Below are 13,074 nucleotides of genomic sequence, written 5' to 3' on the forward strand. Positions count from 1 at the left end.
GCTATCTCAGATAACTCTCCCACAAGCGACACCAAATTACGAATACCTAAGAAATGTCTATCCGCAACCTTCTGCCTGCATCAACATTAACAACCGACATGCAGGTCAATGGGACGTTGCAGGACTTCTAACTGTAATGCTGCCCTTAATTATGCACAAGAAAAAAAAATCATCTCTATTTCACACAGAATGAAGCAGAAAAGTGAGTAGTAGCCAAAGCCCTAAACAAAACTCAACAGCTTGATAGCCCTACATATCTGCTCATCTAAATTACAGAGAGCAGACACAAAACAAGTAATAAAACACAATGCACACTCCAGGGCAGTCTCCATCCAGTGACACCTAAAAACCTGCAATGACCTAAAGTCAAACCAAACTCTAGCCAAGGAGTTTCTATCGGACGCAGAATGAGGCAGATGAAGACATCAGCAGATGACAACAACCTTTAAATTAGCCAGACAACTCCTTTTAAATCCAGCGCAAACCCAGTCGCACAGAGTAACGCTTATGAAACCCTTCATCCTAACTCTGCCCCAAAGCCCAGCTCTAGAGAAGCAACCCTGCCAGACCAAAATTATCAGTAAGAAGGTAGCTGCTAACCACAGCAGCCCTAAACTTAGCTCAGTGACTTGTTACGTACCAAGTAAAAGTCCAGGCTCTCCACCCAGCAATGGAACAAACACCAACCCCAAACTGTTCTCTACGCTAGAGGGGCTGTTTTTGCCAAACACAGAGCTACGTATAACAAGGTGGCTGTGACAGCATTAGTTCCAACCTTCATTTCCTTCAAAATCCTGAAAAAAACCTCACTCCTAACCCTAGTGCAACATTGAACAGCACGTGCTCACTGATGGTAATGGCACACAATCTACCTGTGCTTTCCTGTCAGAAAACCAGGTCCTTTCTGCCACTCCATGGCATAACCAAACCCAAAGCCCAGTTCAGCACCAAAGATGCAACATCTGCTGCTGCCCAAATTTACACAATACCCATAAATGTAGCTGTACCACTCGTTATATACATCCAGGAGAAACCAGGAACCTCCTGTGGTACCACAACAAACTCTAAATGATCCCTAACCTGAGGCGACGAGGTGGCCAGCTACAACCACCTGAACATACCTCAATAGCTCTTTTAAAAGCTCAGCGCTCTACTGATTCTAGCTTTGACATCGCATTAGTGTTAAATGTCCAGGATTTAGTGCTGGTGCCATTGCTGCTTGATGTACTTTAAGATCAGTGTCAGAGACCCCAATGATCTCGGTCATTTAGGATGTGTTTCTGATGATTTTGAAGGTGATATAAATCCAGGCCAAGATAGACCTTTCCTCTGTCTATGACCTGGATGTGTCTTTACCTTTATACTTAAAATCATTTTCTTCTCTGCCTGTTAAAAATCGAATATAATGAGACAGAAACCACTCACTTCCAAAACCTTCTTTCTCTCTAAACAGTCTGCAACAGACAAGATGGTCAAATCATGTGACTATGGAGTCTTTTTTCCTGTTTTATTTCTGACACCAGAACTGTCCAAATGCTTGATTTTTATGTATCACCATATCACAAAGCTGTTGCTGGCATTAAAAAATTGCTCACCATGAGGACGTGTTTCACTTGCGGTGAGCTCCTGGTATAGACGCAGATATTTGGAAAACAAGCTCCAGAGATGACATCCTTTGCCTGTTTCTTACAACATACTGTCTTACATCACCGGCACCCTACTAGCACAGGGACACATTTCTTGTGTAACTCTCTCTACATGGGAACGCTTTACCAGCACTGCCGTATTATAAATCCTGAGTTTTCACCTCCTGTCAGAAAGAGATATGCCATAAAAATTATATGGTTTAGATATTACTTGGGCATTTGTCTTCTAGTCAGAGCTCTTTTGAGCTGCTGTGTCGTACTTGGTGTCTGACTTTGAACACTGTACAAAATTAATTTCCTTTGTGGATTCACGTATATGCTTTGCATCTAGACTGTGTTATGTTTGTGTTCTGTTCAAGGTAAAGAAAATAATTTAAATAGCTATTCGGAAATCCCAAAAAAGACAAGAGTGCAGGAGCTTCTTACATCAATACAGCAGTGGAGGCAAGATCATACTAAGAGGCGTAAGCTATCTTTCAACTCTGGCGTAATTTTTATTGGTCATTGTCATGGTTTAGGCCCAGCCGGTAGCTGGGTGCCACACGGCCGCTCACTCACCCCTCCCCCAGCGGGATGGGAGAGGAGAAGTATAACAAAAGGCTTGGGTCGAGATAAGGACAGGGGGAGATCACTCACTAATTACCGTCACGAGCAAAACAGGCTGAATGTAGAGAGGAGATTCATCTAATTTATTACTAGGCAAAACAGGGTAGAGCAATGAGAAAATACAATCAAGCCGTAAAACACCTCCCCCCACCCCTCCCATCTTCTCGGGCTCAACTTCACTCCCGGCTTCAACCTCCTCCCCCCTCAGCGGCACAACGGGGCAGGGAATGGGGGTTGCGGTCAGTTCAGCACACATTGTCTCTGCCGCTTCTTCATCCTCAGGGGGAGGACTCCTCTAACATTCCCCCGCTCCAACATGGAGTCTCTCCCACGGGCTACAGTCCTTCACGAACCGCTCCAGCGTAGTCTCTCCCACAGTGTGCAGACCTTCAGGAGCAGACTGCTCCAGCATGGGGTCTCTCCCACAGGGTGCAGACCTTCAGGAGCAGACTGCTCCAGCGTGGGCTCTCTCCCACAGGGTGCAGACCTTCAGGAGCAAACTGCTCCAGCGTGGGCTCTCTCCCACAGGGTGCAGACCTTCAGGAGCAAACTGCTCCAGCGTGGGCTCTCTCCCACAGGGTGCAGACCTTCAGGAGCAAACTGCTCCAGCGTGGGCTCTCTCCCACAGGGTCACAAGTCCTGCCAGCAAACCTGCCCTGGCGTGGGCTCCCCTCTTCACGGGTCTACCGGTCCGGCCCGGACTTGCTCCAGCGTGGGCTTCCCACGGGCCGCAGCCTCCTTCAGGTGCCTCCACCTGCTCCAGTGTGGGGTCCTCCACGGGCTGCAGGTGGAATCGCTACACCCCCTCATCCCTCCTCCATGGGCTGCAGGGGGACAGCCTGCTTCACCATGGTCTTCTCCACGGGCTGCAGGGGGATCTTTGCTCTGGTGTCTGGAGCGCCTCCTCCCCCTCCTTCCTCACTGACCTTGGTGTCTGCAGAGCTTTCTACATCTTCTCACCCCTCTCTCCGGTTGCAAAAGTTTTTTTAACTCTTGTTTTCCTTCTTAAATATGTTATCACAGAGGCGCTGATTGGCTTGGCCTTGGCCAGGGGCGGATCCATCTTGGAGCCGGCTGGCATTGGCTCTATCAGACACAGGGGAAGCTTCTAGCAACTTCTCACAGAAGCCACCCCTGTAGCCCCTCCCGCTACCAAAACCTTGCCACACAAAACCCAACACAGTCATAAAGCCTACCTTCTTATGGTGGCAATACAAGCTCAAATAGGAGTCTCTCAGATGCATGGGAAGATCAAGGTGTTACAAGAAAACATGCAATGTTTCTGCTCTTTTCCTGTAATTCAAATCTAATTTGACTTGCAACAAAGCTGCTGCTTAAAATCCTTTGTCGTAACAGGTTCTGCAAAACATAAAAAAACACCAGGTGCTCAAAACCTACTTAAAACAGCAGCTCCTGGTCTTCGCAGGGAAAAAATTGCGCTAAAATTAATTGCTTTGCAACGGCCGCCTGTCAGATAAAACGCCTCTAATGTAGCCACACAGCTGAACTTCACACAGGTAAGACCACCCGAGTGATTTCACGCTGACAGCGCAAAGAAAGCTCTCTCTCCTCATAACCCCAGACGACTTCCCCTCAGAAAGCCCGCCTTGCCAGCGCTCCGGGGGCGCGGAACCCCACGTACCCCTCCACTCCTCTGCTCTCCACGGCTGGTCGCCTCTGTGCCCCGGCTTCCCCTGAGGGGCAGGCGGAGGGGAGGGGATGCCGCCGAGGCGGAGGGACCCCGGGGCGGGGGGGGGGGGGGGGGAGCGCGAGGAACCCCCAGCCCCGCCCCGGCCTTTCTGCCGCCTCACAGGACGAAGCGGTTCTGCGCCGCCGCGCGCCTTAGCGTCCCACCCGGCCGCGCCCCTCCGCCCCCTAGCGGAGGCGGCTGCGCGGTACCAGCCGCGCCATTGGCGTAACGCCGCGCCATTGGCGTAGCCCCGCCCCCGGAGCCCCGCCCCGCTCGGCCCGGCGGGAAGCCTCCCGAGGACCCCGCGCGGCTGATTCTAGAAGCGGCGGAGGGTGCCTTTAGGTGCCCGTGCTGTTCGCCGGCGGGCAGGCCGGTCCCTTGTCGGTTACCAGGACGCAGGCGCGCGGCGGGCAGCCCCCTCCGCGTGACGTCACGCCCGGCGCCGGCCGGAAGGACCCTGGCGCGTCCTGCTGTGGCGGCGGTGCGTTCTGGAAGGTTCCCGGCGGCGCGGCCGGTACCGCGGGGCCCATCGGTGTCCATCGGCGGCGGGACGCGATGCCGGAGAACGCGGGGGCCAAAGCCCACGGCGGCGCGGGGAACCGGTCCAAGGGTACCTACCAGGACCGGGACAAACCCTCCCAGATCCGTTTCAGCAACATCTCCGCCGGCAAAGGTGAGGTGAGGCGCGGTGGGAGCGCTCCGCGCCCCCCTTTGTGCTGAGAGGAGGCGGCTACCGGCCTCTCTCCCGCGGGCTGCTCGGGGCAGGCCAGGGCCGGGCCCACCGGCAGCCCCCGGGCGGAGGAAGGCGGTGGGGTGCGCAGCCTCCCCGGTGTGAGGAGACCCTGCACCGTGAGGAGACTCGGGGTGGTGGGGGGAGGCCGTGCGGGGCGGGCGGTGCCTTTCAGCGCCGGGGCTTGACAGCTGAAGGTGTGTCGGCCTGGCCTGCTGTCAGTCCGGGGCGGGGGGGGACGGACACGCAGGTATTGCCGCTACGAGCTGGGGTTTGTGTGGCCGTGGGGGTTTCTAGCGGCAGGGATGGGGTCAGGGCGTGCTGGGGGAACGCTGTGTTTTGGTGTTGGGCATAAGCCTCGGTCGGATTACTTGGCGTGTGATATATCTGTGTTACCACTGGTTTTTAAAATGGCTGTAATCAAGTGATCGGATGTTATTTGCTTAAAAAAAAAAGAGCTGTGGAAGTCGGTCGTCTCATATCATTCTACTATCAGGGATGATTTAGTGCTGGCCAGATAACTGGGAACTGCTCAATAGTGGGAGATGCTTTCTTTTCAGAAGAAATATTTAAAACGATGGAGTGAGTGCTTGTAGTTCTTTAGATCAACTTGCAAACGTATTTTTTTTCTCTTCCTAGCTGTTGCCGATGCAATTAGAACAAGCCTCGGACCAAAGGGAATGGATAAAATGGTAAACCTCGTACTTAAATTTTGAAAACATTAAGTTTACTGGAGATAACAAAAAGTCAACATGTTTTACATAGGATGCCATCTTTTGCCTTGGAAAAACTTCTCCAAATTTAATTTATGTAAGGGAAAGTGTGAACTAAGTGCACAAGTCAGGAAAAATATTTTACATTGAGCATCAGATTAAACTAAAGATTTGTAGTTACTGACCAGAACTGTGTTCTTCTTTCCTTCTCAGATTCAGGATGCTAAAGGAGATGTGACGATCACTAATGATGGTGCTACTATTCTGAAACAAATGCAGGTTCTGCACCCTGCAGCCAAAATGGTAAGTTGGGTTTTTTCCCATTGCTTGGGCAGTGACATTTGTTAGAGCTTAATTTCTAAACAAAAAACCATAGTAACATTTCATGTGGATTTGAGAAGTGTTACTCACTAGTTATAGAGCAAGAAATATTGTGCAGTGTGGTCCAGGACTATTTATTTTGATCGTAAGATATACTGAAGAGTTCAGAGCCTTTATTTCTTATCTAGTATTCCTTACACATAATCTCTCTGGCCATGTTTGAAGACATAAAAGAATCTAGCCGAAACCTTCATCTCTCATTTAAGAAAGAAAAGTCAGCGATGTCCAAAACCACTAGGACAGAAGCGAACGAAAGAAGAGAATAAATTGCATTACGCTCAGGTGGTCTGAGGATACAGTAGCCTGTTTTTTTGAGATGTTAAATGTAAACCTGTTAGATTTGATTGTGGTTGGAGATGGAAATGAGCTTCCTGTGAGCCTTCTGCAGGAAGGGAAAAAAGTAGACCTGTTAGATAGGTGGGATCAGTTTTAAGCACAGGAGAAAAGCTGCTTTGCATCTGTAAGTGATGTGTTTCACCATAGCTGTGTTTCAGCCAAATAGGTGCACAAGTCTGGGAAGTAAGTTGCAAAAGGTACAATCTTCGAATTAGAAAAGGCATGATTCATCCTGATATCCAGGTTTATTTCAGTAGTGCTGTGTTCTTGAATATCTCTTTTTTTTTTTTTTTTTTGTAATTGTCAGTGTCTGGAATTAAGTAGCATTATATATGAACTTTTGTCGTAATTTGTCATTTAGTTGGTAGAGCTCTCAAAAGCACAAGATATTGAAGCTGGTGACGGCACTACATCTGTTGTTGTCATTGCTGGAGCTCTTCTGGATGCTTGTTCCAGACTTCTTCAAAAAGGTAAATAAAAATATTTACTATAAAACTATGACTGGATGTAGTTAAGTCCTTTATCTGCTTGCACGTGTATAAACATGAAAGATGACTCGAGTCTTCACATTCAGGTTTCACTCGTGTCCCGCTTCTGATTAAAAATCTGTTCAGCTTTTTATTTTGAGTTGAATGCATTACTGTTGATGCAGGAAATGGTGCCTACATGCTGTGATAAATGTTTGCTTGTAAAAACTCACCTTGATTATGCTTGTACTTCTTGTGTGGGTAGAGAGATAGCATAAGAAGTTATAAATTAAATTTGGGACTGGTGATTCTACAGGGTTTTTAATACTCGGCAAATTTATCACCTCCCATTGCTCATAATATAGGTTACCTCGAGAAAGTCTGGCCAGGAAAAGACATGAATTATGGAAAGCAATAGTTAGTGTATGTTCTGCTCCATGAGCTGAGGACGTTCTCTTGCCGGCTGCTTCTGTGCAGTTCAGGAGCTTTTTTAGCTGTCCAGCCAGATAACACTTCGGCTTCTGTGTGCACTGGGAATACAGCAAGGATAACTGGACTCACAGAGTTCTTTTCTGTCTCAAATCAGGACTTTATAGCGGTTTACTTACACTAGCCTCATCTCGATACGCACCATTTTGCTCATTGTCCTCTTTTTGTCCCCTACCAACGGTTTGCTTACGTTTACTTGCCTTCCTGGAGCTGGTGGTCCTGCTGGACCAGCGGCCTGGCATCCTCTACCGTATGAGGTAGTTACAAGGCGCCTGCCTGACATTTGCCCATAAGCTGCTTTGAAAAGATAAAGGATATATCGCCCACTCCAGAGAAATCGAGGAACTTGATACAGAACTGTGGGTAACCAGTCTTTGACATAAAATCGCTGCCAGGCTCTTCAACAGCAGCAGCTTTAAGAATGCCAAGGGTAAACAAAACTTGGAGAAAGTGCGTTCCTAGGATGTCAGGTATTGCAGGGAAATGTGCTGTACTTGTCTGTGAGGGCAAATTATTAGGAACATTACCGCTTTTTGCCTCAGCTTTAACAATGGAAAGTAATAAGGGAGATCATATAGTCATGAAAAACACATTTTGCTAAAATGTCTTCAATTTATTCTGACACGAGAGTGTCTCTAATCTTAAAATGGAAAGAGAGGGTGAGAAAAAAAAAAACAACATTGGTTTGAAAGCATGACTCTCTAACAACCTCTTTATGCTATCCACAGGAATTCACCCCACCATCATTTCAGAGTCATTCCAGAAAGCTTTGGATAAAGGAATTGAAGTATTGACCAACATGGCGCAGCCGGTTGAACTGAGTGACAGAGAAACCTTGCTGAATAGTGCAACTACTTCGCTGAATTCAAAGGTACGACTGATACTTGAACTTCGTACCTCCAGACTAGCCGAGTCTCCAGCTTTTCCCAGTCCCTGCTACTGTTGAGTTACTAAAAATACCCTGCGCGTCGCAAATCTGGTTGTTTTTCAGACATTGGCTACCTTCTCTTAGACATGTCAGAAAGCCATGGTTGATTGAGGTTAAATCAAAGTGGTCAAACTGAATTTCAGTCTGAAATATTTAGTGATCTTAGGTGTTGGCTGTAAGTCTACGAACAAGCTTCAACTGAGAATAGCAACAGAAAAATCCGGTGGGATTCTGAGAGCTTTTGCCTGCTTCTTGAGTAGACAATTCTTTGTTCATGTGGTAGAAACTCCTAAACCAGCATTGAAATCTGGGGAAATGTGCTAGTTTCCCTTCCAGCAGACTAATCTGGGAAGCTCTCAAAAGTCCTATCTTAAGATGCTAAGAAAGAGAAATTCAAGTTCCTTCTGTGAGTCCTTGGGCATAGGTTTTCCCACCAATGTAGCTGCTCTTTCCTTTAAATGGAGCAGCCCTTAAGAAGATGCCATATTAAGACATCTGGCTGATGGCGGGGGGGGGGGGGGGGGGGAAGAGCTTTGTTTCAAAATTCACAAGTCGAACATGAAAATACGATGACAATATTATTTTGGAATTACTGTTTATCAGTGTTAAATCTCTCAGCATTTTTTTTTTTTTACTATTAAATCCCTTAGGTTGTGTGTCAGTATTCTAGTTTGCTTTCTCCAATGAGTGTGGACGCAGTGATGAAGGTGATCGACCCAACTACAGCTAGTAGTGTGGACCTCCGAGATATTAAAATTGTTAAGAAGTTGGGGTAAGAAAGAGTTTGTAACTAGATGGACTTTGTGGAGTCAGCTTCCCAAAGTGCTAGAGTCATGGATTGGTTTTGTTTCCAGAGGCACAATTGACGATTGTGAACTGGTGGAGGGACTAGTCCTGACTCAGAAGGTGGCAAACACCGGTGTAACCAGAGTGGAAAAAGCCAAAATTGGCCTCATTCAGTTCTGCTTGTCTGCTCCAAAGACAGATGTAAGTTAAACTGTGACTAGAGCGAAACCCTTTGCTGTAGTGCTTGGGAGATGCAAATGTAATGATAACGGTTTTTCCAAGATGATGTGATGTCAGCTCTGTTCCACAGCTATAATGAAGGTCTGCTGGGTAACGCACAGATACTCATAACTCTTACAGAACTTAGAGTTGGGATGAGAAAGAAAATAATACAGAGGTCCAGCATTTCTCATCATTTAAACAATCTCTAACAAGACATATTCTACTGTCCTGCTTGTTTGCTTTGAATCGCAAGCTCCTGAGTTACAGAACGTGGAGCATCTTGATACTTGCTTTTAAAGTCAGCAGTTGTTCATAATACTTGTTTTTCTCTTTTTTTTTCCCCAAATAGATGGACAACCAAATAGTTGTTTCTGATTATGCCCAAATGGACAGAGTACTGCGTGAAGAGAGAGCCTATATTCTAAATTTAGTTAAGCAAATTAAGAAGGCTGGATGCAATGTGCTGCTGATTCAGAAGTCTATTCTGCGGTACGTTAATACCAGTTTACTGGCTTACTGCATGTGTTTGGGGGAACAGTTGGAATTGTTTGGAATACCTGGAAAATTGAAGCCAAATACTAACAGTCACACTTAGCACGAGTGTCAGGCTGGCTGTAATGGTGACCGTACCTAGTACTGTCTATATTTTGAGTTTAGTGATGTCACTACTTCATAGTCTGAGGCATTTCAGCACTGCTGGTAAGAAACGTGCAACTGGCTGATACGACCCGGTTACTAAAACCGCACTGTGGACCGACTACTTCCCTCTTGTTTTTAGGGATGCTCTTAGTGACCTAGCCCTCCATTTTCTGAACAAAATGAAGATCATGGTGGTTAAAGACATTGAACGAGAAGACATTGAGTTTATCTGTAAGGTAAAGTGAGTTATGTAAACGGCTGTTAAAGCAGCAGCGGTGTTTAGAGCTCACCCCAAAGCAAAGTACCCAGCTGGTGCCAGTTTATTACAACACTGTCACAAGTTTCATGTTCTGACTATAATGTAAGAGCAAACGTTTCCCTAAAGAACATTCCTGTTCCGTTGAGCAGTTGCATTTCTAGAAAGGTTCGGGACAGATGTAAAAGCCATAGTTCTAACTGCATTTTACTGTAATACGCAGGAGACCATTACGCAGTATGCTTGCTGACTCTACAGTGTGGGTGCTGGATTAATTTTTTTCCCCCCATTATTTTTTCAGACAATTGGAACTAAGCCTGTTGCTCACATTGACCAGTTTACTCCTGACATGCTGGGATCTGCTGAGCTGGCAGAGGAGGTCAACTTGAACGGTTCTGGGAAACTAATAAAGGTGAGTGACAAAATATTAATACCTACTTAATATCTGCCAATTAATAACAACTGCTTGCTTTAATATCTTTCACTACTGAAGTTGCTACATTTAAGTACCTACTTCTAATCCCTGAGTAGCCACTGACTTGGGAAGTGTAGTGGTTGTGCTTAGCCAGACATCAGTACTGTTCTGAAACTTGCAGATACCAACTGAAGTCTCTCTTTGTCCATAACGTGGGTTTTTTTCAGTCCTATTGTTTGGCTTTATGTTTTAGATTACAGGCTGCACGAACCCTGGAAAAACTGTAACCATTGTGGTACGCGGATCCAACAAACTTGTTCTAGAAGAAGCTGAGCGTTCAATTCATGATGCCCTGTGTGTCATAAGATGCTTAGTTAAGAAAAGGTAATATCTCCATTTGAATAATACAGAAAGCTAATAATTTATGCACTTAAGTGGAATGAGGTTTGATTTTTAATTTCTGTCCTCAGAGCTTTAATTGCAGGAGGTGGAGCACCAGAGATAGAGTTAGCACTGCGCTTGAACGAGTATGCTCGCACTTTGAGGGGTATGGACTCGTACTGCGTCCGCGCGTATGGAGATGCACTGGAAGTCATACCGTCTACGCTGGCTGAAAATGCAGGACTCAATCCTATTTCAACAGTAACAGAGCTGAGAAACAGACATGCTCAAGGAGAGAAAACAGCTGGCATTAACGTCAGAAAGGTAACAGAATTGTATATGCATAGCTTAAAAAAATACTTGGGTGTTAAACAGAACATGCTTAGCATTATGGCTAAAGTAAGGAGAAGGGTGAGTTTGTGTCTCCTGACTCCCTAAAAGTAGTGTTGAGGTAGATGATGGCTTGTTCCTTGAGGCTTTGTCAGCTTCTCCTGAGTATTGATAATAGCATACACTGAAATGCCATACCCACAGGGCAGGGAACTGCATCTGGCTCTTTAAAACCATTATTCCAGCTACAAAACTAGCGCCATTTAGAATGAGCCACCAGTATTATCTGCAGTGGAAGGTTATGTTATGAATAGTGTAGCAGGTTACCTTCTTTTAAATTGTTACAGTGTTGAAGCTGGCATCACTGTTTTAGCTAATTTTGACTGGGTATGTCAAGTGCTTGGGGGGAGGATGGAAGGTTACAAGCCCTTTGATAGTCTAATTCAGAGTGGATTCTACTAAAAGAGAACTTGCTAAATCTAACTGCGGTCTGACTTGCACAAAGTAAAAGCTACTTGTTCTCCCAGGGTGGCATTTCCAACATCTTGGAGGAGTTGGTTGTCCAGCCGCTGCTAGTGTCTTTGAGTGCATTGACTCTTGCAACAGAAACTGTGCGCAGTATTCTGAAGATTGATGATGTGGTGAGTAGTGTTTGCATCATGGGGGTTTTTTTATCTTTTTTCACTGTCATCTAACATGCTGTGCTTCAAAATGTAATTTTGGGGTAGTATTCTCAGCAAAGGATCTTTAAGCAGAGAGGTAATTGTTATGTGTTGTATGAATTTCTTGTGCCTGATTGTGGGAACGCTTCTTTGCAGGTGAACACCCGGTAAGCTGAATAAAGCGAGTGGGGACTGCGCCCTCAAGCTCCTTCCCTGTAGTCTGGAATAGGATTTCCTCACCAAAAGCGCCTGTGTGAATTGTCTTAAAAGTCCACAAAGGCTTATGTACTTCTATCACGTTAATTTAATAAAATCTCTGGTTTCAAAAAGGAAATGCTGTTTATCAATAAACATGCAGTAGCCTACCTGAGTCTTTGCTTTATAATTTTGCTAGAAATAACATAAACTGTTACATGCGCTTTTGTGGTACATGCTCTTATTTAAACTTTTCAGAGCTAACAGCAAATAATTAGCTCTAGTACATTCTAAAAACAACCTTGAACTTGCACTTTAGTAACACGCTAGCTTAAAGCTGCTTCTCTAGGAGTTTTCCCTAATGGAGGGGTATTATTTCCTTTAAATCTGACTGGCTGGAGTGAAGGAGTGTCTTTGCAGTGATGCCATTTAAAATGGTACTCTTACATTCTTTGCTCCATTTTGTCTTCTGCAGTCTGCCATGATTTCTGATGCCGTCACATGAGCCAGCATATGGCAAAGGGCAGTTTTTACATGCAGGTGGTTGTGCAAGTGTCAAAACTAAAGTAGTTCTAAAGAGACAAGGATGATACTACTCTAACTAGGCTTATCTGTATTAACAGGGATTAAATCCAAAACTGGTTTGGATAACAGGTGCATCTCTAAAACAGTCAGAGCTTCTGGTCACTTCTGTGGTGGTGAAGTCTCAGTTCTGTTAGGAAAAGCCCAGGAATGAAGTTTCAGGCAGCTTAAGTAAATCACACACCCACCCCCCTTCCACCTCGCCAAATAACTCGTTTTTCCCAAAGTGTACTATTTTATAACAATGCAAATTATACTTTTCTAAAACAATTAATGGAATATACATTAAAGTCTATCAATACCTGAAGGAAATGGGTACCCCATTGGTGTCACTGTGTTAGGGTGAGCTGTAATGCTGGGGTTCTCCGCCACCAGGAAAAACCCAGCTGCCCTGGGGTTCATTCAGTTTAGACTTAATGTGTTGTTAATGTTACATTTCACAGTTTAGAATAAACATTTTTCAACTTATAATTCTCAGCCTGAAAGGTTGAATTAACCTTTTCATCCTCATTATTGCTATGCTGAGGTACCCAGATTCCTCCCTGAAGGAGAGGATTTCTTCCACAATTCATTTCTATTCACAATAGCTTTTGAGTAAACTTCTACTACTTTGTTGACCA

The 13,074-nt window shown here is 45.5% G+C and overlaps 1 protein-coding gene across 2 annotated transcripts; it reads left to right on the top strand.

Annotated features, from left to right (window-relative positions):
• The first annotated feature begins 4,355 nt into the window (after positions 1-4,355).
• Positions 4,356-12,042, top strand: CCT4 (chaperonin containing TCP1 subunit 4). 2 transcript variants are annotated; one of them, XM_054821752.1, is made up of 14 exons: positions 4,356-4,615; positions 5,312-5,364; positions 5,599-5,688; positions 6,464-6,572; positions 7,787-7,929; positions 8,637-8,758; positions 8,841-8,973; positions 9,344-9,483; positions 9,773-9,869; positions 10,191-10,301; positions 10,558-10,688; positions 10,775-11,009; positions 11,543-11,656; positions 11,834-12,042. In XM_054821752.1, the coding sequence occupies exons 1-14, from the start codon at positions 4,498-4,500 to the stop codon at positions 11,846-11,848; spliced, it is 1,611 nt and encodes a 536-aa protein (XP_054677727.1). In that variant the 5' UTR covers positions 4,356-4,497; the 3' UTR covers positions 11,849-12,042. The 2 variants fall into 2 exon arrangements, with proteins under 2 accessions (XP_054677727.1, XP_054677726.1); XM_054821751.1 differs by having other exon boundaries at positions 4,371-4,615; positions 11,543-12,042.
• The last annotated feature ends 1,032 nt before the right edge of the window (positions 12,043-13,074 follow it).

Source organism: Grus americana, chromosome 3 (genome assembly GCF_028858705.1).
Source record: "Grus americana isolate bGruAme1 chromosome 3, bGruAme1.mat, whole genome shotgun sequence".
NCBI lineage: Eukaryota > Metazoa > Chordata > Aves > Gruiformes > Gruidae > Grus > Grus americana.